The sequence below is a fragment of the Typha latifolia genome, chromosome 1 (assembly GCF_019914945.1).
Source record: "Typha latifolia isolate L0001 chromosome 1, TyphaL0001v2, whole genome shotgun sequence".
Taxonomy (NCBI): domain Eukaryota; kingdom Viridiplantae; phylum Streptophyta; class Magnoliopsida; order Poales; family Typhaceae; genus Typha; species Typha latifolia.
This window is the reverse complement of record NC_133086.1, coordinates 22,487,679-22,510,314: the sequence shown is the minus strand read 5'-3', so window position 1 is coordinate 22,510,314 and position 22,636 is coordinate 22,487,679. Positions and strand designations below refer to the sequence as shown.

The following is a 22,636-nucleotide window of genomic DNA, read 5'->3' as shown; positions in this document are numbered from 1 at the left end:
CGACAGATGTTGCTTGAAACCTAGATAAGATAATTAAAAACTTAGTGAAACCTAAGTAACTCTGTATCTAAGGATGATTGGCATTTTATCTAACTCATGTCTAGTCTTCGGGCTCACTCATAAAAACAAAAAAAAATTGTGGCCGTAGTGGACACTATTAATTGGTTTGGTTTTGGTGTGAGATGACAAGTCAACGATGGGCCTGGGCCTGGGCCTGCTTAACTACTGTGTAGTGTCTGATAACTTCCCATGTTTTGTATTTTAATATTTGAAAATGTTATTAAAAATACCTTCTTAAAAAAAAAACTGAGCCACGACTGGGTTGATCTGATCATACTGTGATGATTTTGTCACTTTAAAGATGTAGAGATCCATTCCAAAAATTCCAACCATTTTGGCCCCATTCTCAATAAAGATTTGAAGTAAGCTGCCTCAAATTTACTTGAAATTAAAAAATAAGGTGAAAAAAAAGAAAGATTCATGAATCTGAAGCAGCAAAAATGTTATTGCTTTACTGAGATTTTTAATTGACAGAAGTTACCATCTTAAGCATCAGAACTGAAACAATGTTCCTCTAACATTACTTAATTAATATTCTTTAAATATGTTAACAAGTTTGTCCAACTGTCTATAATGTTCCTCTAATAAGTGATAAAATATAATTAAAAAAATAATAGTTTAATTTAAAATATAATTATACGAGGTTAAAGTGATATAAATGAAAGCTTATAGTAAAAAAAATATAATTTTTTCTGATAATTATCAACTCACTTTATATATTATACTCGTACTGTTGTCACCGTTGAAATCGGGTTCTAAGATTGTACCCAATTAGTTATTGGTTCCGGAGATGATCCGACTCGAATTCAATCGCTACGTTCCACATTAGAATTGTGTCCGATCCGATCCGATCCGGTTCAAGCCTAACGAGTCTGGATTGGCTTCAGGTGACGTCACACCGCAGTTGCAAACTGGGAGGAGGCTACATATTACATATATAATATATTTACCGATCGTAATGCGTTAAATCTTAATCTAAATCCCATCATATTAAGAGAAATAAATAAATAAAAACAAACAAAAAACAAAAACGACGGGAAGACGCCCAAATATTACCGTTCTCTCCACTCTCTCTTCTTCAGATCCAACCTCGCTGCCTTCTATTTTTCTCTCTCCTCTCAGATCTCTCTAGTCTCTCACTCGGATCTCGCATCTCGCATCTCGCGTCGCGGTCCTCCCTCCCGCGACCTAGGGTTTTCCTCCTTCGTCGTCCGATCGGGAGCTGAAGAGATTCGCGGGAGACTTCGCCACGGATTTAGCCATGAATCCCTTCTCCTCCGGCACGCGGCTGAGGTAAGATCCGATCCTTCCCTTCGTGTCACCCAAATTATGCGATTCTTGATCTCGGTTGTATGAAATCTTGGATTTGTCCAACGGAAGCAGCTCGATTTAGCGTGTTTGTTTTGGAGCTTGTAGACTTACTCGATCTAGTTGGCATATTAATAGATCTTTTGATTGTAGTCTGGTGTGGTGATTCTATTTAGCTGCTTTATTGAAATCAAATTTGAAATTGTGTCATCGGTTATGATTTGACGAGAATGCATTAAAGAATCGGTATTAGTTGAATCAGATGGGGAATTAGGGGAATTGCAGGAGCAGAGCATAAACTTTTGAGAGGAAATTTGATTATTTACAGTTGTTATATGAAAACGACATGCTTTTTCTTGTCGAGGCATGCTATTTGCTGTACTTATGGTGAAAAGTATTGAAACTAGTCTTTTTCTGGTAAATATGGTGAATGGCATGTAAAGTCCCAAAAGAAAATAAATATCGAAATTCAAGCACCTGGATTTGTACATTGAGAGTCTGGAAAATATACCCAATGAGAAAACGAGAATGAATTGTAGTAATTCAAATCATCAGTTTCCTTGGCATGTAAAAGGTCTGAAGCAGTTCAAGAGAATATTAGCCACCAGATATGCTATTGTCTTGAACTTTCGACTCTTTATGAATTGCAATATTAAATTTATTTAGTGGAAATTACTAGCTAGTTCCTTGAGCCCTTATCTATATAAGTGCTTATGTGACAGTGATGAACTTGTCACCTATTACAAGAATATTGGGGCGAGGTCTGAGAGGAACCTAGAGATGTTGGAATATTTTGATTAGTTAAGACCTTATTAGTTGGAATCAACTAGAAAGGAGCCTATAGACAAAGAAAATGAAAAAGTAAAAAAAGGAGTACTCTGAAAATTTGAAAATTTTATGACATGCAATGTAGTCAAACTAGCTTAAGAAACTAATGTTTAGTTGCATTCTGATGGTCAATATGCCAAAAGGTGCATGCTTCCTTTATTTTGAATCAATGTTTGGATATTTAGAAGAATACATTGAAAAATGTTGCAGTAATTGTAACTTATAATCAAGATGGTTACATGGACAAAGTTTCTTTCTGTAAGAGGCTTTTAATATGATATCATAATAGCAATTATATTTTGTTGGTCATTTTATTTGTACATGAATGATGGGGCACAACATGTTTTCATAGTTAGACAAGGATGTGGAGATAGATGAGTAGTTCTTTAGAAATAGCAAATGTCCAAGTTCTTGTAACCTAGAAATAGCACCCAATGGAAGTAAGACATAGTGTCAAAAGAATTGAAGAAAAGTGGATTGGATGTATGATAATAATGAAATAGTCGGTGAAATAATTGCCACATAAAATTGCTCCTAGTGAAATACTATTTGCTGATGCAAGCATCAAAAGGTTGGTTAGAATTGATATGTTATCTTGTATGTTGATTCAATATTAGACAGTTGCTAACTTTGTATTTAGTGTGCTCTAGTGGATTTGTTTTCATTTATCACCAAAGCTGGCTCAGCAGAAATTTTTAACTGCAGGGACATGATTCGAGCTATACGTGCTTGCAAAACTGCTGCAGAAGAGCGTGCAGTTGTAAGAAAAGAGTGTGCTGCTATACGTTCTGCAATTAGTGAAAATGATCAAGATTATAGGCACCGTAATCTTGCAAAACTCATGTTCATTCACATGCTTGGTTATCCCACTCATTTTGGTCAAATGGAATGTCTCAAGTTGATAGCTTCTGCTGGATTTCCCGAGAAACGAATTGGTTATCTCGGTCTTATGCTACTTCTTGATGAAAGACAAGAAGTTCTTATGCTGGTTACAAATTCTTTGAAACAGTATCCACCAACTTGTTGTAGCATAGTACATTGGTTTATGTCTTCACTAAAATTCACATTTCTACACTTTATTATAGATTTTGTATGTTGAGGGTAGTCTACTACTGTTATTTTTTATCCTTGACATGCCCAGAGATCTAAATCATTCAAATCAGTATATCGTGGGCCTTGCTCTTTGTGCTCTTGGAAATATATGTTCTGCTGAAATGGCACGAGATCTTGCACCAGAAGTAGAAAGGCTACTGCAGAGTAGAGACCCAAACACTAAAAAGAAGGTAAGTCCTTCCTGTTATAACTGGGGATATTCATTTATTAGTAATTCTTAGGATGAATTTCTCTGCTGGAGTGCGGTACTCGTTAAATGTAATATTGGAGACTTTAAACTGTAGTGTGTGTATTTGTACTTATTTGGAAATAAATTTTCTCACTGTTTTTCTTTGGAACCTAGAAGGTGCTTTGTTCATTGTTTGTTTGCTTAGTGCCTAATGTTAACTATTTTTATTTAAGCTGTATTCAAGAGCATGCAGCTTCTTTTGATCTTTTTTTCTTTCTCTTTTTGTTGGCCATTTTCAACGATGTACAATGCATTACAGGGAACTTTGCATAACCTTTTTTATAATTCTCCTTTGCTGGTGGAGCCAACAAGATAATCACTTCTATTAGTTTTATAAGAAGTCCACAGTGCATAGTAACCAGTGAAAGCATTTCCTTTGTGCCTTATATAGGCCTAACTTATGGACTACGAACTCCTCAAAGAATTTCCAACATGCATGTCATGAACGGGAATGGCCACTTCAGTGCAGTTCGATAATCTGATCGCATATATATTACCTTGATTTTCTATTCTAGAAACATATGTTAGAAATCTAGCATACTCTGAGAATCAAGAAGAAAAGATGGAGAATTTGCAATGTGTCAACTATATATTGAACTCCTTGTATGGTTGCAAATTCATCATCTGTCAATAAATGAGGGTTATTGGGTTATGGTGGCACTAAAAATAGAATCAAGAAACTCTAATATAGAAATGCTAGGAAATAAATTATTCTGCCTCTTCTTAAGTTTTTTTTTCATGTGGGGCTGGGATTGCTAGCCATAGACATGGTATTTAGCTTACCATATCCCAGGTAGACTCGCCCATAGAAAAATCTTTTAGTAGCAATTCTTCTACAGATAATTCAATTTAGCTAGAGAATGAATACTTAGCCATCTTTTATAATCATATGCATGTATTTGCAAGATAGCTAGTTCTTGAAGGCAACTAGTATCTTTGGAACAAATGATTTAGTTGAGGTATATTTGCTTTGACTCCTGCAAGAGACTCTCCTATACTTGCTTGATGTTATAGATTTCCTTTCCTTGCTTAATAACACTTGAGGGTTGGGTTAACTGTTAGGTTGCTTCATGACCCAATAGTTTAAAATGGTGTTCTAATATGTAGTCATTGAGTTCAGATAGGTGCCTGTGTTCATGCAGAAGAAATAGCCTCTCTATTAATGGGTTTATGGCTGCATAATTCCTCTCTTCCAAGACCTCATATTGACAAGAGCCTCTTGGGATTCCTTTGATAGAGGGAGTATCTAAGCAGCTGATTCGAAATAGTTGTTGTGTTGCTTTATGCTTAACATAACTATGGGGATTAAATTGCTCCAGAATGTATAGTTTAGGTTGGAAGCCATTCTAAACCAATAATTTAGTTATCTTGAACATATTGGATAGGGATATGTTCATGGAACTTGCTGTTTACTTGACGTTATATCATGCACTACTGCCATTCTTCTGATGGACATGTTACTTCACACCTTTTTAACTAATGCAATTTGATGAAGACTTGGATCAACGTTAGTCCTTTGGGTAGTTTCATCCCCTCTGCGTCATACAATTTTATAACTATTATTCTTTCAGAAGGGCATTGTAGTCAACTTTATCTCTAGATAATTTATACTGCATGCAATTTTATAACTATTATTCTTTCAGAAGGGCATTGTAGTCAACTTTATCTCTAGATAATTTATACTGCATGCTTATCAATTTCCTTTATTATTCACTGAAACAAAGTTTTTCTTGTTCCTTAGGCTGCTTTGTGCTCTATAAGGATAATAAGAAAGGTTACAGATTTGGCAGAGAACTTTATGAGTCCCGCTGCTTCATTACTGAAGGAAAAGCATCATGGAGTTCTAATAGCTGGTGTTCAGCTCTGTACAGATCTATGTAAAGCTAGCACAGATGCGTTGGAATACTTGAGAAAGGTGCTGTGTGCATCATTATCATCATCTACATCAATGTTTTTTTTTTTTCAGACATGGACCTTTCACAAATTGTACATTATCATAGAACTCTCTTGATTTGTTTGAGAGTATGAGTGTACATGTTCGTTTTTTTATCTGTATTGGTCTCTTTGCTTTTAGTTGTTTTGTTGCTTTTCTTGACAAGTTGATTTTATGATTGTAGACTTGCATAGAAGGATTGGTCAGAATATTGAAAGATGTGTCAAATAGTCCATATGCACCCGAATATGACATTGCTGGTATCACAGACCCTTTCTTACACATTCGTGTGCTTAGGCTCATGCGCATGTTGGGCCAAGGAGATGCAGATTCTAGTGAATATATGAATGACATTCTTGCTCAGGTCAATTTTAGGCACAATTGATATTTCTTATTATTTACTCTATTTTGTGTCTCTTACATTCCATTTGTAGGTTTCAACGAAAACCGAATCAAACAAAAATGCTGGGAATGCTATTTTGTATGAATGTGTTGAGACTATCATGGGAATAGATGCTTCTAGCGGCCTACGTGTTCTTGCAATCAATATTTTGGGAAGATTCTTATCTAATCGTGATAACAATATCAGGTTACTTCTCATTTTAAAGTCTATGGTTTGTATTCTTAAACAAATATATCCTACTCTTTTAGAACTGTATACAATTTATGATAGTTAGTAGAATCTGATATTTCTGCATCCTTGTGAGTTTTGAGCTTGGGAACTCTTTAAAATGTTCCTAATGTTACAGAGTAGGAATGCAATTGTCCAGCTGGCCTTTAAGTTTTGCATTGTTCTATAATCTTCTTTTTTTCCCCTATAAATTGGTGTGCCTAACAGTAAAATGACTTGCAGTATTATGGAAAATAGTGGTCGAGAATTATTTCTGATCATCTGTGCATCCGATACCATCATGGAGTTGGGTAGGATATTTTTTAACTATCTCTTTCTTTTCCTCCAGATATGTTGCACTAAACATGCTCATGAAGGCTATTGCAGTAGATACTCAAGCTGTGCAGAGGCATCGGACAACAATATTAGAATGTGTCAAGGTAATATGTGTCTCTTTCTGTTTGCAAGAAGTGGAAATATAGATTTCCGGATTTGATAGTTTCCTCTGTTTACTGAAAATGTGCTTTATATTTAAATTCAAATACTCAAGTTGTGGCCGTTTCTGTAGAATAATTATAATTTCTCTTTTGAGACCTGCTTAATGTACTTCCAGCAATGTGTTAGAGCTGAATCCCATTTCCCAAGTTCTATGTCCTGAATATGAAATTAAAGCTGTACTGCTGGATAGTTCATCAGTCATCAATATTTGAATTATTGAAATGGTGTTGCAGCTTCTGAATCCTTTAACATATAAATATTTTCTTGGAGTGTAAAGAAGCCACTTAATAGTTGGTGCATTGAATCTGCTGATCAATCTGATGGGAAATTGAGTCAGAAATTGAGGGCTAAATAGATAGGAACCTCAGAAGAACTCTAGAGGGACCCTCCTGGGGAATAATACAACTTGTGATCTAATGGATCTAAATGGTTGGGATCTGCAAATTGAAAAACCAAACATTGCCCAGTCAATGTTAGTTGAATATCTATGAAATGGAATCTAAGTCTGCACAAACTTCTAGATTTCTAGTGATGCAAATGTAATGTGATACTGAAGGGATGAGAAAGGTACCAGACAAAAGGGGAGCAACCTTCTTCATTTTCATATGAGAGTGAATTTACAGTAGGAGAGCATTCCATGTCAAGAGATAAGGTTAAAGAAACTAGTCTGTTCTGCTCTTGATCTAAAGCAAACGAGATAACATTACGACGTGAAAGATTCAAGAGCAGTTTTTGGACTCCAACTCATTTTCTGGGTTATTCCGGCCAGAAAATGCTATTATTTGGTCTGAGGTTGAATCATATAATTTTTATTTCAGTCCGTTTGCTGCCGTAGGTGATATGAGGAGCTTCACTTTAGAAAGAGAAAACGCAAAGGCCTTTTTCCAGGCATACTACTCCCACTCAAATATTGGTAACCGTGTTATCCTAACTATTCCCCCTTAATTTTCTCTGGAGGACATGTTGGGAATGTACATGGTCTAGGACAATATTCATTATTATAATTTTTACTAGAAGTACTTTATAGTTTAGCTGTTTAGTTTATTCTACTTTGTGTTTGTGCAAGCTCCCTACGCGTTTGTGATTGATTGTGTGCTAATAATTGCGCCTCATTCTTTGTTTCATCTTGAAGTAGATTTTGAAATAAATTTATGCTTTGATGACTCTTTTTCATCCAATAAGTTGAACAGAATTCTTTCGTTTTGCTTACTCTTTATGTAAATATTTTTACTGTAATTATTGTAAGCTGCCTAATGGTTTTTTGTAGTGTTTGATTCAGTAATTAAAAGGTTATGATTTCTTATGCAACTTCCAGGATTCTGATGCCTCAATTCGGAAAAGGGCCCTTGAACTTGCTTTTCTATTAGTCAATGATACCAATGTAAAACCTTTGACTAAGGAACTCATTGACTATCTAGAAGTAACTGATCAAGAATTCAAGGGAGATCTGAGTGACAAAATTTGTGCAATTGTTGAAAAGTAAGTTCCAATACTCACAAGTTCTACTCAAGTGTAGTTATGTATAAATCAAATGATTTATACGAGTATTATCTTCACGTTCATGTGCTTAACAACTTTTTATTATAGTAAGTTTATTTGGCCAATCCTTTACAGTCATCATCTTCATGTTCTTAATTTCTTATAGAAGTGACCATTTGTTTTACAATTTTCAAAACATGTTTGGCTCATATATATTGTCTGTCTTTCACATTTTGAAAACAATAATTACATACACATTTGGTTGCATCTTTTGTTTCTCCACTAAAATGGGCCATCCTATACTCAGGTTGAGACCAATTTACTGACATTCCTTTCTAAATTAATGTACTTGATAACCTATATTCGTGTCATTGATGTATGTCGGCCTGCTACATACAGAATCCTTCTTCACAGTAATAGGTTAAAAGATATCTAGGATAAAATCTTGTGTTCAATACAGTCACCGAAATACCCTTTTCCTATTATGAGGATAAGACCACAGGCTTCTTGCGCTCCACAGACCCTACGTAGGTGGAACTGTGGAAGTCTTGTGCATCCAGACAACTTTTTTTTACACCTCAACATAGAGTATTGTAAGTATGAGTATAAACATGGAAATCCAGCAACATAATCAAATGGAGATCATGAGGTAATGTTTAAGCATTATTATGGTCTCTTTCATACTGCAACTGCTCCCGCTCCCTGGCATTAAGCATCTGGCAGTAATGCAGCAGAGTCGATGTTAATTTTCTAGATGAGAAAAGCATTCATAAGAATTCACGCATATCCTTTTCTAGAAAATTATAAACTAATTTATAATAACTTATGAAGTACCTCATGGTTTGAAAGATCCAACTAACACAAGCATCCATTGCTACAAAGTCTTTACACAAGAAACCTGAACCATATATTTAAACTTGGAGAATGGGGAGCTAGAATATCAAGAAGCAGTTTTTTGCATCAGAGAGGGGAGACTAGTGTTGAGGGTATAGGTCAATTCTGCCTTAGAAGGGGGAATAAAAGGAGTCCTGATTGTTTGATCTCTGGTGCTTGACGGTGAGTTCCATTGTAGGGAAAAGGTAGCGTTCCAATCATTGAGTTTCAGAACAAGGAAAAGCACAGAGATTATGAGAGGAATATGATGTTCCTAAGGCTTCAAATAATGATTTTACTTAGTACTTCATTTTCTTACCATTTGCTTACAAATAAACCAGCAATGAGTTATGAAATCGAAAGTACTGAAAAAAAGAAAAGAAAATTAAGATGCACCTTTTGAGTTTTGATGCAATGTTTGTATTTTTGGCAACAAAAATGGAATTAAGGTCAATTTGCTGTCAATTTAACAACTTTAAATGATCAGAGCCAACATTTCTCCTGTTTAGTTGCAAAATCTTGCAATGAACTTCTTCCTGTGGAGGGAAAGTGTTGTTATGTTTGTATTTTAAGGATAAAATAGTTCTATCTTGCAACTAACATATTTTTCACCTCAATGATTGCTCTTTTTGTCTTGATAGACACTTTCAGATAGCTTATTTGGGTCCCTGATGTTTTGTAGGTTTTCTCAAGAGAAGCTGTGGTACGTAGATCAAATGTTCAAGGTCTTATCTCTGGTAGGTGAGAGAGTAATTTTCACAAATGATCTTGGAATTAAAAAAAAAAGTTCAAGTTTTTCTGTGTAATGCCAATTCCTTTTTGTTTAATTTGTTGCATCAATGTCAAATTACTTATATGATCTTTACATCTTTTCCTTTCTTTTTATTACTTTATGTTATGTAGTGCACTTCATCCTTGCTACTGGAGGTGTGCTTCTGTCAAACTTGAATCTGTTGCCTGATCACTTTCAGAAACCACTTATATCAAGTAGTTCACGTCGATTTGTTATTTTCACTGTATTATTTGTCCTTGTTGAATTTGTTGATGCTTGACATATACCCCTTTAACAAGTTCAATTTTCTGGGGAAGTCATCCTCTTATTCATTTAAAGCTAGTTATGTAGCAAAATATTCTGATGACATCTTTGAAAAAACTTCACTGCAAATTAGAGAACAGATGGTGCTCTTACATGCAATTGGTTTGTGATTGGTACTTGGTAGGAAACCAGTAAGTCTATCAGGCGTTTAATGAAGACTTCAGTTTTATATTGTTCCTGCATATGCTATTATCTCCTTGTGCTTTCTGATCTTAAAATATAATTGACAGATTCTTACTGGACAAGAAAATGACTAACTTTTAATAAATGATTTTTGATGTTATCAGTAGCTGTTAGCAATTTATTGATTAATTTTATACATGCATATCTGTGGATGATTTTAAATTGTGTTACTCCTTGAAATCTTGAGAAGTACATGTACTATTTTGGATGGCTTTCTCCTTTCTTTTTGCCCATGAGGTATCATAAAATTTCATTCTCATCTTTTTATGATATTTTAACAGGCTGGAAGATATGTAAAAGATGATGTTTGGCATGCTCTTATTGTTGTCATAAGCAATGCACCAGACCTTCAAGGATACTCTGTGAGGTCATTATACAAGGCACTTGCAACGTCATGTGGACAGGTATGAAGATCTACTCATTTCTTTTGTTAAAGGTGCATGCTTTCCTGTGTTCACCTTGCTTCAAGTCTTTTGGTATTTAATTGCTTAGGAAAGTTTAGTACGCGTAGCTGTGTGGTGCATCGGCGAATACGGTGAGATGCTGGTCAATAATATTGGAGTCCTGGAAGTGGAGGAACCAATGACGGTTAGTGCATTACTTCTCCAATTCATAACTACTTAACATAAATTACTTTTGTTAACACTGCTATGTTCTAAGCTTCCCTTATTTCAAAGCATGATCATTTTACAATGGTGGCATTTGCTCAATCACAAACAAAACAGACCATGCTTTTCACTTTTTAGCTAGAAATATGTCTGGAGTTAGACACCACAATTTTTTTTCTTGATAATTGGTCTGGATCAAGGATTTTTAATGTATTAGTATTTATGAGAATAATATCTTTTTAACATATTGGAGGGACTGCATAATACCCCTTTCACCTGAAAGCTCATTGTGGAACATGCATATTACTCTCATAAATTCAAAATTAAGTAACTCTGCAGAGTTGATGAGAAGTTCCTTGTTGGCTGTTTGGGATTAAAGACTTTCATGCTTGGAAGTATGCCTTCAATATATAAATGGTAAGGATAGGATGTTCATGGTTGTCAAAGAAAATGACCAAAACAATTCTATTATGCAGGTTACAGAATTTGATGTTGTGGATGTTGTAGAGCTTTCCTTAAAGCATCATTCTTCAGATATTACAACTCGAGCAATGTCTTTGGTTGCACTTTTGAAGCTCTCCTCACGATTTCCACCAACCTCAGAGTAAGTGTTGTCTAATTGGATTCACCAAACAACTTTTTTGCTCCCCTTTTTGAGTGTATTTATGTCATTTACTCGTATAGAGTCTAATAGACATCATAGTCAGCCAAACCATTAGCTGAACCATTCCACTACAATGTAGGGTTAGATAGGAAAGGCTCAAAGATGTGAATGCTACCATAATAATTGATAAATTTCAATTTTTTATGACTTATTGTCAACTTGATATCAACCCTCTAGCAATTAGTACCAAACTCCCTAGTCAAAGTAAAGTGACATAAGAGGGACTTGCCTTAAAAGCTGTAAGATTAGTTGGCTTGTAGACTTCTTCATTGTAGTTAATGCTCTTGCAAACTAGGAGCAGTGCATTTAGAAAATCCTCTATACAAAGGAATAGTGTAGACAAAAGAGGGAGTTGCCCTACAAGCTATAAGATCATTTGGGTGGTAGACTTCTTCATTGTAGTTTATGCTCTTACAAACTAGAATAGGCAGAGGAATAGTGTAGATCGATGGGGAATGTTTGTGATTCACTTTTGTAAGTCTGTTTTTTCTTACTTATGTTTTTAATCATGCTATCACTGAATCTTGAGTTTTAAAGGTTGCCATGCTTTTGAAAATTTGATGTTTTTAATATTACTGTATTTAGAATATCGCTACTGTTTTGATGTAAACCGGGTCAGATTGAATCACATCATGGGAACATTAGACTCGACAGATCAAATTTTTTATTTTTTTAATTAATTCATAATATAAGCCCTTAAAAAGAAATCTAATTATGTAATGTAAGTCCTTAAGGTAAATCTAGTTAAGTCGTGTGAGCCACTAAGACAAGTTCAATTAATTTAAGACAAATCCTAGTTTAAGTCGTATAAGTATTTATGGTTAGTTCGAGTATGACTCATTGTACCTAATCTCTATATAGAGGGGCTGAGTTTCTTTGTTTAAGTATCGAAGCATTGAGAAATTATTTGTCTTGAGTTTATTTTAGGAGTAAGAGTAAGATAATTTAGAAGTAGAAGTAAATTAATTATAGCCGTTTATTTTCCTAGGAGTAGATCTAAATTAGAACCTTAATTTTACCTCTAAATCCTGGTCACTGTCCACCACCATGAGCCACCCTATTATACGGCCGTCCATCACCATCCTTGGCCGTTTGACACTCTTCAATGACCGTCGTAATTCCGGATATTACCGATCTATCCCGTTCTGACTTTCCTCCATTATTTTATTTGTATCTTTTCATCTTGACCTCCGATTTATGTGAAACTAAAACCATTAGAATTCTAAATTCCGAGGTAATCATCATATAAATTTTCATAATTTTCTTACGTCAAATTGGTTCAGATCTGGTTCGTAACTTGTTTCTTCTGTTTTTCTTTTCATTTGATTCTTTTATTATGCTAGCTCTTCTATATTTAGACCATGATGTTTGTAATAGGGCTGTATTTAGAATATTGCTACTGTTTCTTCTGGTTCTCTTTTTATTTGATTCTTTTATTATGCTAGCTCTTCCATATTTAGACATTAATACCTTCATATTGTAGTCAATGAGGAGCAATATCTTCCCTCTGCAGTGGTAGCCTAATTCTTAAAATATGATACCTTTTTGTTATCTTTCTATATTTCAATAGCATTATTTCTGTTTGTTTTTGTTATTTGATTTGCCAGGAGGATAAGGGAGATAATCACACAGCATAAAGGGAGCCTAATGCTAGAGTTACAGCAAAGATCAATTGAATTCAATTCTATTATCCAAAGACATCAGGGTATCAAGTGGGTAACAGGCTATTCAGCCACCATGATGTAAAAATATTATTTTAAGGTTCTTGTGGCTGAACCAATGCATCTTTTTTGTACCATTCATTTATTTGCAGATCGTCATTGGTTGAAAGGATGCCTGTCTTGGATGAGTCAACTTATATAGGAAAGAGAACAGGTGCATCACAAGCAACTCTTTCAGCAGATAAGTCAAATAGATCAACCTCCTCTGGAGCTTCACTTAAGCTTCCGAATGGTGTAGCCAAACCACCATCTGCTCCCCTAGTTGATCTACTTGATTTAAGCTCCGATGATACGCCAGCTCCTGCTTCAACCCCTACTGATTTTCTACATGATCTTTTGGGCATTGGATTGACAGATTCATCATCAGCAGGTTTATTTTTTTTCTTATACTTTATTATTTTTTTTTTGTTTCCTTCTATGTGGACTGGCTTACTCTTAGTTTAAAGCTTGTGTCTTGAAGAGATCTTGCAAATAGTACTCTTTTACCGAAATTGCCCCTATGTTCTTTTGGTATGAATGGAACACAAGTTTCTATTTAGTTGCACATTTGTTATCAGTTGTACTTTAGAAATTGTGGTTTATTTGTCTATATTCAAGCACAACTCTTAGTAAATTCTCTAGCCTTGGACTGATTTACCAGTTACTGCCAATTTTTAACCGACAAATATGTTGTTTCTTAGATTACATTGGTAGTTAAATTCTTGGTCTTAGCTTAGGTAAAATCAATTGGTATTGTTCATACTTCCAGAAGTTTCTGCTATTCTGGATGTTCTTCTAGGTGATTAGATGATTTATTGGAGCCTCATGAGTTTATTTTTTTCTTTGCATGATATGGTGTAGCCCCGTCGGCCAGTACTGACATTCTAATGGATCTTTTGTCAATTGGAACATCTCCTGTACAAAATGGTTCATCGGCATCTAATGTTATTTCATCCAATGAGGGTAGCACTTCTTTAGTCATTCTAGTGGATCATGTCTTTTCAATCTCCCTCTCTCTCAATTCATATGCACTAATTCTGGATTTACATTTTACATCTTAGGGAATGCAGCAGAAAAGAAATCTACTCCTGTTACATCTCTAGTAGTGGATCTGCTAGATGGCTTTCCATCAAATACAACTCCTTCCAGTGAGTTCTCTTGGTGCTAATATTTTTAAGATTGTACGCAATGAATAATTTCATCGTGATCGATTGCTTTTCTTGTTTAAACAGAAGAGGAAAATCTGGTTTATCCATCTATCACGGCTTTCCAGAGCAGCACCTTGAAGATAACATTCAACTTCACAAAGCAACCTGAAAAACCACAAGTGACCTTGATCCATGCTACATTTACAAATCTATCATCGAGTATTTATACAGATTTCGTTTTCCAGGCAGCTGTGCCAAAGGTATAACATTAGTAATATTATATTTTGAGTTGTGTAGAAAATGGATGGCTTCAAATTTGCAGTTTTTTTTAACACATTTAATCATATGAGGACATCATTTTTTTTGTGATTTATATGCCAAAGGAGTAACCGATAGAAACCTTGCTGCCTTACAACTTTGACTACTGCGATTACTCCAGGGGTGTCAATGTGCTGGGTTGACCAAACAGCCTTGGGCTTTTCCTGGGATTTTGCAATTTAGGTCTAATATTAAAGTGTTGGTTCTATCACGAATGAAATCAGTAGAGCCAGACTGAATTCTGTTAGGCCTGTTCTAAAATTTCCTTAGGAAACTTTGGAGCCCGAACTAGGCATGCTCAAAATGAAACATTTACAGGACCTGGTCAAGCGGAACTAGTGTTGAAACTGAGCAAAGGCTTGCCATTGATGTTGTCTAATTATTTTGTATAATTTTGGCTACAAGATACAAATCACAAGTGCTAACTGCTTATTATCTCTTCTATTTTTTTGTTTAGCTAGCAGAAATTGTCAAATGCAATATAGTTATTCTCTTGGTTACTTGGTGTTGGTGAAATTAGTGTTTTGGAGGAAACAGACTTTCAATGATGAATTTATGCTGGAAATAAATAAAATTGAATCATGTTTTATATATTATCCTGACTAAGTGTAAGAAACTTTAGTCCTCTAGAAGCTACTTGATATTATTCTTCATGTAAGAAGATGGCTGCATAATCAGCATTCCATCTGCCATGTGCATACTGTTCGCTAGAATTGCAAATCAAGAAATCATAAACCCCAACAGATAATTATTGTGAACAAATCATTGAATCTCTTTTGGTGATTCAGGTATTATCAATGGAGAATGAGGTTGGCAGGCATGCCATAATTATGCATTACCATCTTAGGTGCCAATTGTTCAGTGGAAAATAGATGTTTTGAGAGTAATCTCCATGGGTGTAAACTGTGAAGTAGATTCAAACTTCATGAAAGGCTAGATTGAGCTTGGTCTAATACCAACATGTTCTTTGACTTTACTCTTGTTAAGGATGAGTGATATTTGTTTATCTGACATGGACTTGCATAGATATTGAGAAGGCAAATTTGTTTGGGCTAGAAGTTCCAAGGAAACTAAATGAGATGTCGATATAGTATAAGTATATAGGATATTAGGATTTTGACTCATAGATCAATTTCATGCAAGTATGAGCTGCTACTCATCATCATGCAGTGATAAACTTTTTAATATTTGTCCATACGGTTTCAGCTAATTAGTAGCTCTCTTGTGTCTGTGCATATTCCATCTACTCTTATCCAACAGCCTTAACATTGTACATCTCTCTTTTTCTCCAATTTGGATGACTTGATTAGTTGAAATACTGATGATGTTGAATCTTCTTGTTGCTTGTTTCACAGTTTGTACAGTTGCATTTGGACCCAGCTAGCAGCAGCACTCTTCCAGCAGGTGGAAATGGGACGATTGCACAAACACTTAGTGTTACTAACACTCAATATGGACAGGTATGCAAGTTATCCAATTTTTATATCTTATGACTTTGTTATGACATAAAGTCCATAAGATCCAACTCTCTTCTGGAATATCTTCTATTTCTGTATTTTTAGAGGCTGTAGAGTTGGATGTATAACTAGACTATTCCTCTAGTAAATTCCAGCTGCCAAGTCAACATTTGGCTTTAAAACATAACCTTTAAGAAACATGGTAGCACAAATGCTAAGCAAAAGAACTTAAACAAGAAAAAAAGAGCATACCCTAATTAATGATGTTTATTAAATTTGACCAATTTTATCCTTAAATTAAGGATACTTGATGCATTTACTATTGATACCCTACTATCGAGTACGCTGCTGCTGCCCAATCTTGAACTGTATGAATGTGAAACATTGCAAATAATAATCAGTGGTTCATAGATACCTTCTGTGCTAATTGTCACCTTGTAAACAAGTGGGGATATGTTTGACATCAGAAAAGGATGCATCATCGTGGAACATCAATGTGAATTCATCCACTTCTGCGAAGACATTAAATACTTGATTTTACCTTTTAACTTTTATATTGCTGCTTCTAGTTCTGTCATAATTTAAATTGTTAAGAAATTAGAACGCCTCAAACCAGAATGTGGAACAAATTTTGAGGAGAATATATTAAGGTTCAAGATTGTTTCTCTTGCAATGTAAAGCATACCTACTATACATTTTTTTCCTGAGAAATGCCTAGTATAAGTTTATCTGGAGTTGTTTTTGTTTATTAGCATCATTAACTGAGATTTCTGTAGGACTGATTCTTTATTTTCTGCTGATCCAGAAATCCCTTGCCATGCGAATAAGGATAGCTTACAAAGTGAATAATGAGGACAAATTGGAGCAAGGACAAATCACCAATTTCCCTCCTGGATTATAGTGTGATTTCCAGATCCGATTGTTGTGCTAGTCTTTTTTTGTTTGTTCCTTTTTCCTTTTTACTGTGGGACGGGAGTTGGGGAGAGATTTTTCTTTTTCTTTTTCATTTTGCCCTATTCATGGGGTTTCTAGACAGGCTAAGCGTTTTGGTCATTTATTATTTCCTACATATTGTATAGTAGTAGCCATCAATGCGTCATCCTCAAGCTTAGAACATGCATTTGTGGTTCCTGTACATCACCCATCGCCTTTTTAAGTACATGGAGAACTCTTTCTCTGAGCAGCAATGAGGTTATTATGGCGGAACCTGAGGCAGATGATGATCCTGCGTAGCAGATACTTGATTTTCTATTTTACTTATGCATAATTGTTCCTTACTGTTACATACTTTGTTAAACTTCCAAATGGAAAGTAAGTGGCTTGGATGCAGCATTTGTGAAAGAAATTTTATCCCTGATCAGACAAAATTTGTTTGTCAATCAAATTTTTAGCGTCATGTCCGTTACTCGATCTAAATAACATTTGAAAGTGATTCACATCAAAAGGTGCATGACAATCTAACCGTGCTTGGCATATGAAGTTGTGAACTCGTCTTGTTGTTTTTCCACTATTTAAAAAAATAATTTGGCGACACATCTGTTGTGGTGGCAAATGAGGCCGCCGACATGTGACATGTCTACTTCACAGGATTCGTGTTGCAAGGTGGTTGTGGCTGAATTATGATTTTGGTGCATCAAAATTTTAATTTTAATAATTTATTATTTAAAAGTTTAGATTTTTACAAATCTAGCATGCGCATACTTGTGATAACTTCACCAAACTTTATTCTAATAATAAAAATTAAATCTTAATTAATATTTAAATATTTTATAAAGTAAAATATAATACATATTAAATAACTAAAAAAATGTTTATATTTTAACAATCAAATTAATAAAGTTAAAGTATTATCAGGACAAGTTGGTGGCTGAAAAAGATACCAACTTTCTTCAGTGCTGCTCTTGTTCCCTATCATCCGATTGCTCAGATTCAAATATGTCAGTGTCATCCAATAAGCTCAAATTATCGCTAGCTCGCATGAAAACCTGGGACACTCTTGGAGCCTATCTATGTCAAATGAAGTTTAACAATAAGAACAAGAACTGGAGATTTTAAACAGATGATTGGGAGCGATGAGAGGTGCAAAAATGCTCACCAATTCAAAACTAGATGGAAGTTATACATTTACCAAGAGTCTCATCAAGATGAGTTACTCCATCATGTAACTAGAAATAGTGACTAGTGAAAGGAACAAATCAGATGACCATAAGGTCTTCCTTCTAATTCATTGCTTGATATTCGAGTCCCTTAGATCTTTCTGTATTCTTCTTAGCAGACACCAACTGAACATAGAAACAATCAATACAAGATCATGGATGCAAAAAGAATCACCATATAAGAGATCTATTGATCCACTTACAGATACGAAGACCATTTCAGAACAAATAAACAACAAAAAGGCAAAAGAGTATATATATGACTACCTCCTCTGGCACCCAAAAGCAGAGAGTTTTTCCTTGCTTATTAAACAACAGATAGGAAGACTATTCCGCCTTCGTCAACCACCGTAGCTTACACCCCTAAACTTGATCGAGATGGTGGTACTAGGCCTTTAGGATTTCTTTTCCTAGGCATTCCAAATGCATGGGAAGGCTTGCATTAGATAGACTAAGGTGTTCTTTTACTGTTATCTACTTTGTCTTAAAATTTATCCCTCATGTTTTGAGTAAAAAAAAGAACAATCTAATTGTGATTGGCATAACTTATCTTGTTAATTTTTTCCTCTAGACATCTTCTTTTTTTTTTGTCGCCAATCCAGCAGTACCCTGGCTCTCTTCCACTGCCAATGGGGACCTTGGCCTTTGGCTCCTTCTATTTAGCTTCTTAGTTTTGGACGAAATTTGTTAGGAAAGGGTTTAGAATTCATTCACATATGAAACTATATCTAATAATCGATTAACTTGCACCATATATTCATTCACCTACCATTATGATTAATTAGGACGATCTACCAAAACTTGTGAGGAAAGTTTAAGGAGTAAAATAGGACACAAGTTTGGTGAATAGAGATTCTCTCAACCGATTTATATCTCTCTTTTGGTGGGATCGCATTCGTGCAGCATGGGGGACCAATGATTAGGATGATGATTTATGGATTGGATTACTTGCAACGTTAAATTTTAGGATAATTAGGGCTAACAAATGCTAAATAATTAATTGATTAGAGCTAAGTAGATCAAGACTTCTAACTGCTTCAAGAGGCACCAATTAATTAATTAATTAATAATATTCAACAGTTATAATACGAGAGGAGATATTAAATAATAATAATAATAATAAAGTATAATGCTCATTAATATACATGGGGAGGTAGAGGGATATTATTTAGAACAAGCCGAGTAGGACATCGGAGACAACTCATCATCTTCCCGTATTACACCCTGTGATCCTATTGGGTGTTGGCAAAAAAAGTGCGGGGACCCACCTTTTCCAACTATATCCATCCATTTAAGAATATCCACGTTACCCATCCTCCCCCTTGTATTAAACCCAAGCCTTCTCTCCCTCTCCCTCTCTCTCTCTCTCTCTCTCTCTCCAATCAAGAAAGAGGAAACAGCGGAGACCGACGAAGATCCCCTCGACCTCTAGGGTTAAGTGTTTCATGGAGACGGGGTCGCACTCGGATCCCCTCGACGACGCCTTAGCTGGCCGGAGATGGTGCTTCTTCTGCATCCCCTGGTCTTCTTCACGCCGGCGTCCGGAGGCGCCGTCGCTGGACGCGGAGTGGTGGGATCGGATGCGGGCGAGCGAGAGGTCCGGCGACGAGCGGCGGTCGCCGTGGTGGAGCAGGGGACTGAGGGCGCTGATGAAGGTGAGGGAGTGGTCGGAGCTCGTCGCTGGCCCCCGGTGGAAGACCTTCATCCGGCGGTTCAATAGGAACCCTAGGCACCACGGGGGAGCGGGAGCCGGATCCGCGAGGTTCCAGTACGATCCGCTTAGCTACGCCCTAAACTTCGACGAGGGCCACGGCGCAAGCCCGGAGGGGGATTACGTCGGGTATCGCGACTTCTCCGCTCGGTTCGCCGGGCCGCCGTTGACGGCGAATTCGTCAATGGACCTCGGGGGACGTGACGCGCCACCTCTGTTCGTCGCCGGAGGGGTACAGGTTTGAGGTGAGGCGCACGTTACCTGGAATTCAATTTCCGATAAAGAAAATGTTAATTGTCCTTCTCGTTATTAGCTTGCTTAGTTGAGATCGATGGTGATGTTTAGCTGTAAAAATAATGTCAATACTACATTTTCGACATTTTATATTTCCTCTTTTTTTCCCTTTCTTTTCTCGACTCCCGTATATATAACACAGTCCAGTCGGAAAAGAAATTTCTTCAACTTGGCATATCATCTCTCTTATGATACAGTGTTCATATTACTTGATTAGTTTTGATGAAAAATTTAGCATTACTTTTATAGAGGTGGATGCTAGTTTGACTAATATTATTAAAGTAAAGATTTCTAATGATGACGATGGAATGAGATAAGAAATTATCCTTGGGCTTAGAATATACCAAAAGGTGGGTCTTATTGCTAATTTCTATGTATTAATTCTAACCTAGGGACCAATCTGGTGGCTTGTCTTGATCGAGACACAGTTTTAATGCGAGATGGGTGGAAAATCTTAATTACCTTTTTTTCCCCTTTCCCCTTTTCCAATGCTCAAGTGGATGGTTCAATCATGACCATATCTGAGCCTCTTGGAATTATTTTGTAAGTTGCCTTAAAATTTTAATCTAGTTTGTGGAACAGACCGGTACCTACCAAACAAACGATATGGAAAGATCACAAGTGTGGCTAAGGATGACTTTTTAGTGCATTATGATTTGTTTATAAGATACAGTGGTTTGTGACTCTGATCACACCTTAGCTTTAGTTTAAAGACATAGTATATAGAATTAAAATTATGCATGAGAACTAACCTTAGCCCATGAGGCCATGAGCCCAGTAGCCCAGTATATGAAAGGATTAGTATATTGTCCAGCCCAACTAAAACTAAAGCCCATGGGAAGAAGAAGAAAGGTCCATTATGCAGGAGGTGTTATGAAATATGTGAGTCTACTGGTTTGGTGATTTTAATTCTCTATGATGTAATAACTATGATCTGATGTGCTACTTCAATTGTTCCTGTGCCTCTTTGTGTTCTTCCCTTTTGGTCATCTTCTGATTAAAGTATTTTCTGACCATGTCAGTAGGACAAACAAATTTTGTTTCATTAAACCAAGGACTCAGTAGATCAAAATTTCCAGATGCTAATTAAGGTAGATCATGGATCCATGAACAATCAACTCACAATCATCAGAATTCAGGGCACAGGAACCATAAAAGAGTTTAGATTCAATTTGACTTCTTTGGATACAGAAATTTCCTTTAATAGGTGAAAGAGAACATTTTTCGAATTTCTGAATCATCTGTTCTTTTCCTAACTAGCCCTTTCTTGTGAATTATATATAGTATGTGATTTTAATTGATTGCACATCCTTTCTCTTTCCACTTATCCAGCCCCTTTTTTCTCTTGTTATCATGCTTAAAGAAAATTGGAGATTCTTCAGACAGTGAGAGACTGAAGAGGCTGGTGAAAGGATAAAGGAGGTATTTTTGGGAAAGATTATTTCTCAAAAGTAGACTTCAAGAAGAAAGAGAATATTTAAGGAGTGAGATAACACGAGAGCAGCAGGTATTTGAAGCCCAATGATGAAACTATACATAAACCAACAAGAAAAGTAGTACATATGAATCTCTCAAGAAGAGGAAAAAAAAATGTATTGGCATAGGAGTTCTCTCTGCAAGTATGCATCTCCGATGTTGGAGATAGCGACTATAATTTAGAAACTTGCAGATATTTGGCAGCCGAGAAGAACTTTAACCAGGACAAAAAGATTCCTTTTAAGTGCAAATGGAGTCCCACAAAGTGGGCTTCCATCCAAGTTAGATGGTTCTCCAATTTTGCCTGTCAATTCCACGAAATTTCCTCAATATTCCTGTCAATATCACACTTGATTGCAATTGATAGAGAGGAAATTCCTGGCTTGAACAGCTAAGTTCATGTTGCAAAAGGATCCTAAGGCTACCAGACTTTAACATGCTTGTCTCTCTTTTAATTAATATTTACACTTTTGTATTATTTTCTTTTGGCAACACCATTACATGGAGCCAGTGTCACATGCAGCTGCACATACTAACAGTTAACAATAATATTTGATGCAACATGATAAGTTTCATATGTCAAATGGGTATGTGTGGCATTTGACAGCATTCAAAATTAGACATCAGTCCAAGTGATAGGTGGGGATGCACTTTTTTCATTCTCAGAATATAATTGTCAGTACGGTCTTGCTGAAATTTTCTAATCTCCATCTGTGGTCCAAATTGTTAGATATATCCCCTTTACCTACTCAAGAATTATATAACACAACAAGAGAGGCATGCAATCCCCTTGATCAAGATATCAAAACAAATTGCATTACTTGGTTTGCGTGCCAAGACATCTTCACATTCATCCGAAACTAATGATGATGCATTATAATGCTAATAATTGAT

The 22,636-nt window shown here is 35.8% G+C and overlaps 2 protein-coding genes across 2 annotated transcripts; both read left to right on the top strand.

Moving 5' to 3' along the window:
- The first annotated feature begins 1,054 nt into the window (after positions 1-1,054).
- Positions 1,055-17,489, top strand: LOC140793116 (AP-1 complex subunit gamma-2-like). The gene is made up of 19 exons (XM_073144491.1): positions 1,055-1,353; positions 2,902-3,204; positions 3,338-3,479; positions 5,280-5,453; positions 5,656-5,835; positions 5,906-6,060; positions 6,431-6,521; positions 7,895-8,058; positions 9,614-9,668; positions 10,492-10,614; positions 10,703-10,798; positions 11,295-11,422; positions 13,090-13,194; positions 13,296-13,573; positions 14,044-14,145; positions 14,244-14,330; positions 14,415-14,590; positions 16,004-16,108; positions 16,911-17,489. The coding sequence occupies exons 1-19, from the start codon at positions 1,322-1,324 to the stop codon at positions 17,004-17,006; spliced, it is 2,592 nt and encodes an 863-aa protein (XP_073000592.1). The 5' UTR covers positions 1,055-1,321; the 3' UTR covers positions 17,007-17,489.
- A 2,116-nt stretch (positions 17,490-19,605) lies between these two features.
- On the top strand, positions 19,606-22,298 carry LOC140796389 (uncharacterized). The gene is made up of 2 exons (XM_073149408.1): positions 19,606-20,217; positions 21,630-22,298. The coding sequence occupies exon 1, from the start codon at positions 19,707-19,709 to the stop codon at positions 20,214-20,216; it is 510 nt and encodes a 169-aa protein (XP_073005509.1). The 5' UTR covers positions 19,606-19,706; the 3' UTR covers position 20,217; positions 21,630-22,298.
- The last annotated feature ends 338 nt before the right edge of the window (positions 22,299-22,636 follow it).

Bases quoted from the DNA above. Each gene is read 5' to 3' on its own strand.
- LOC140793116 (XM_073144491.1), top strand. From the start codon at position 1,322: ATGAATCCCTTCTCCTCCGGCACGCGGCTGAG. The intron at 5,836-5,905 runs GTCAATTTTAGG...TTCCATTTGTAG, and splicing joins TGAATGACATTCTTGCTCAG to GTTTCAACGAAAACCGAATC. The intron at 8,059-9,613 runs GTAAGTTCCAAT...GATGTTTTGTAG, and splicing joins ATTTGTGCAATTGTTGAAAA to GTTTTCTCAAGAGAAGCTGT.
- LOC140796389 (XM_073149408.1), top strand. From the start codon at position 19,707: ATGGAGACGGGGTCGCACTCGGATCCCCTCGACGACGCCTTAGCTGGC.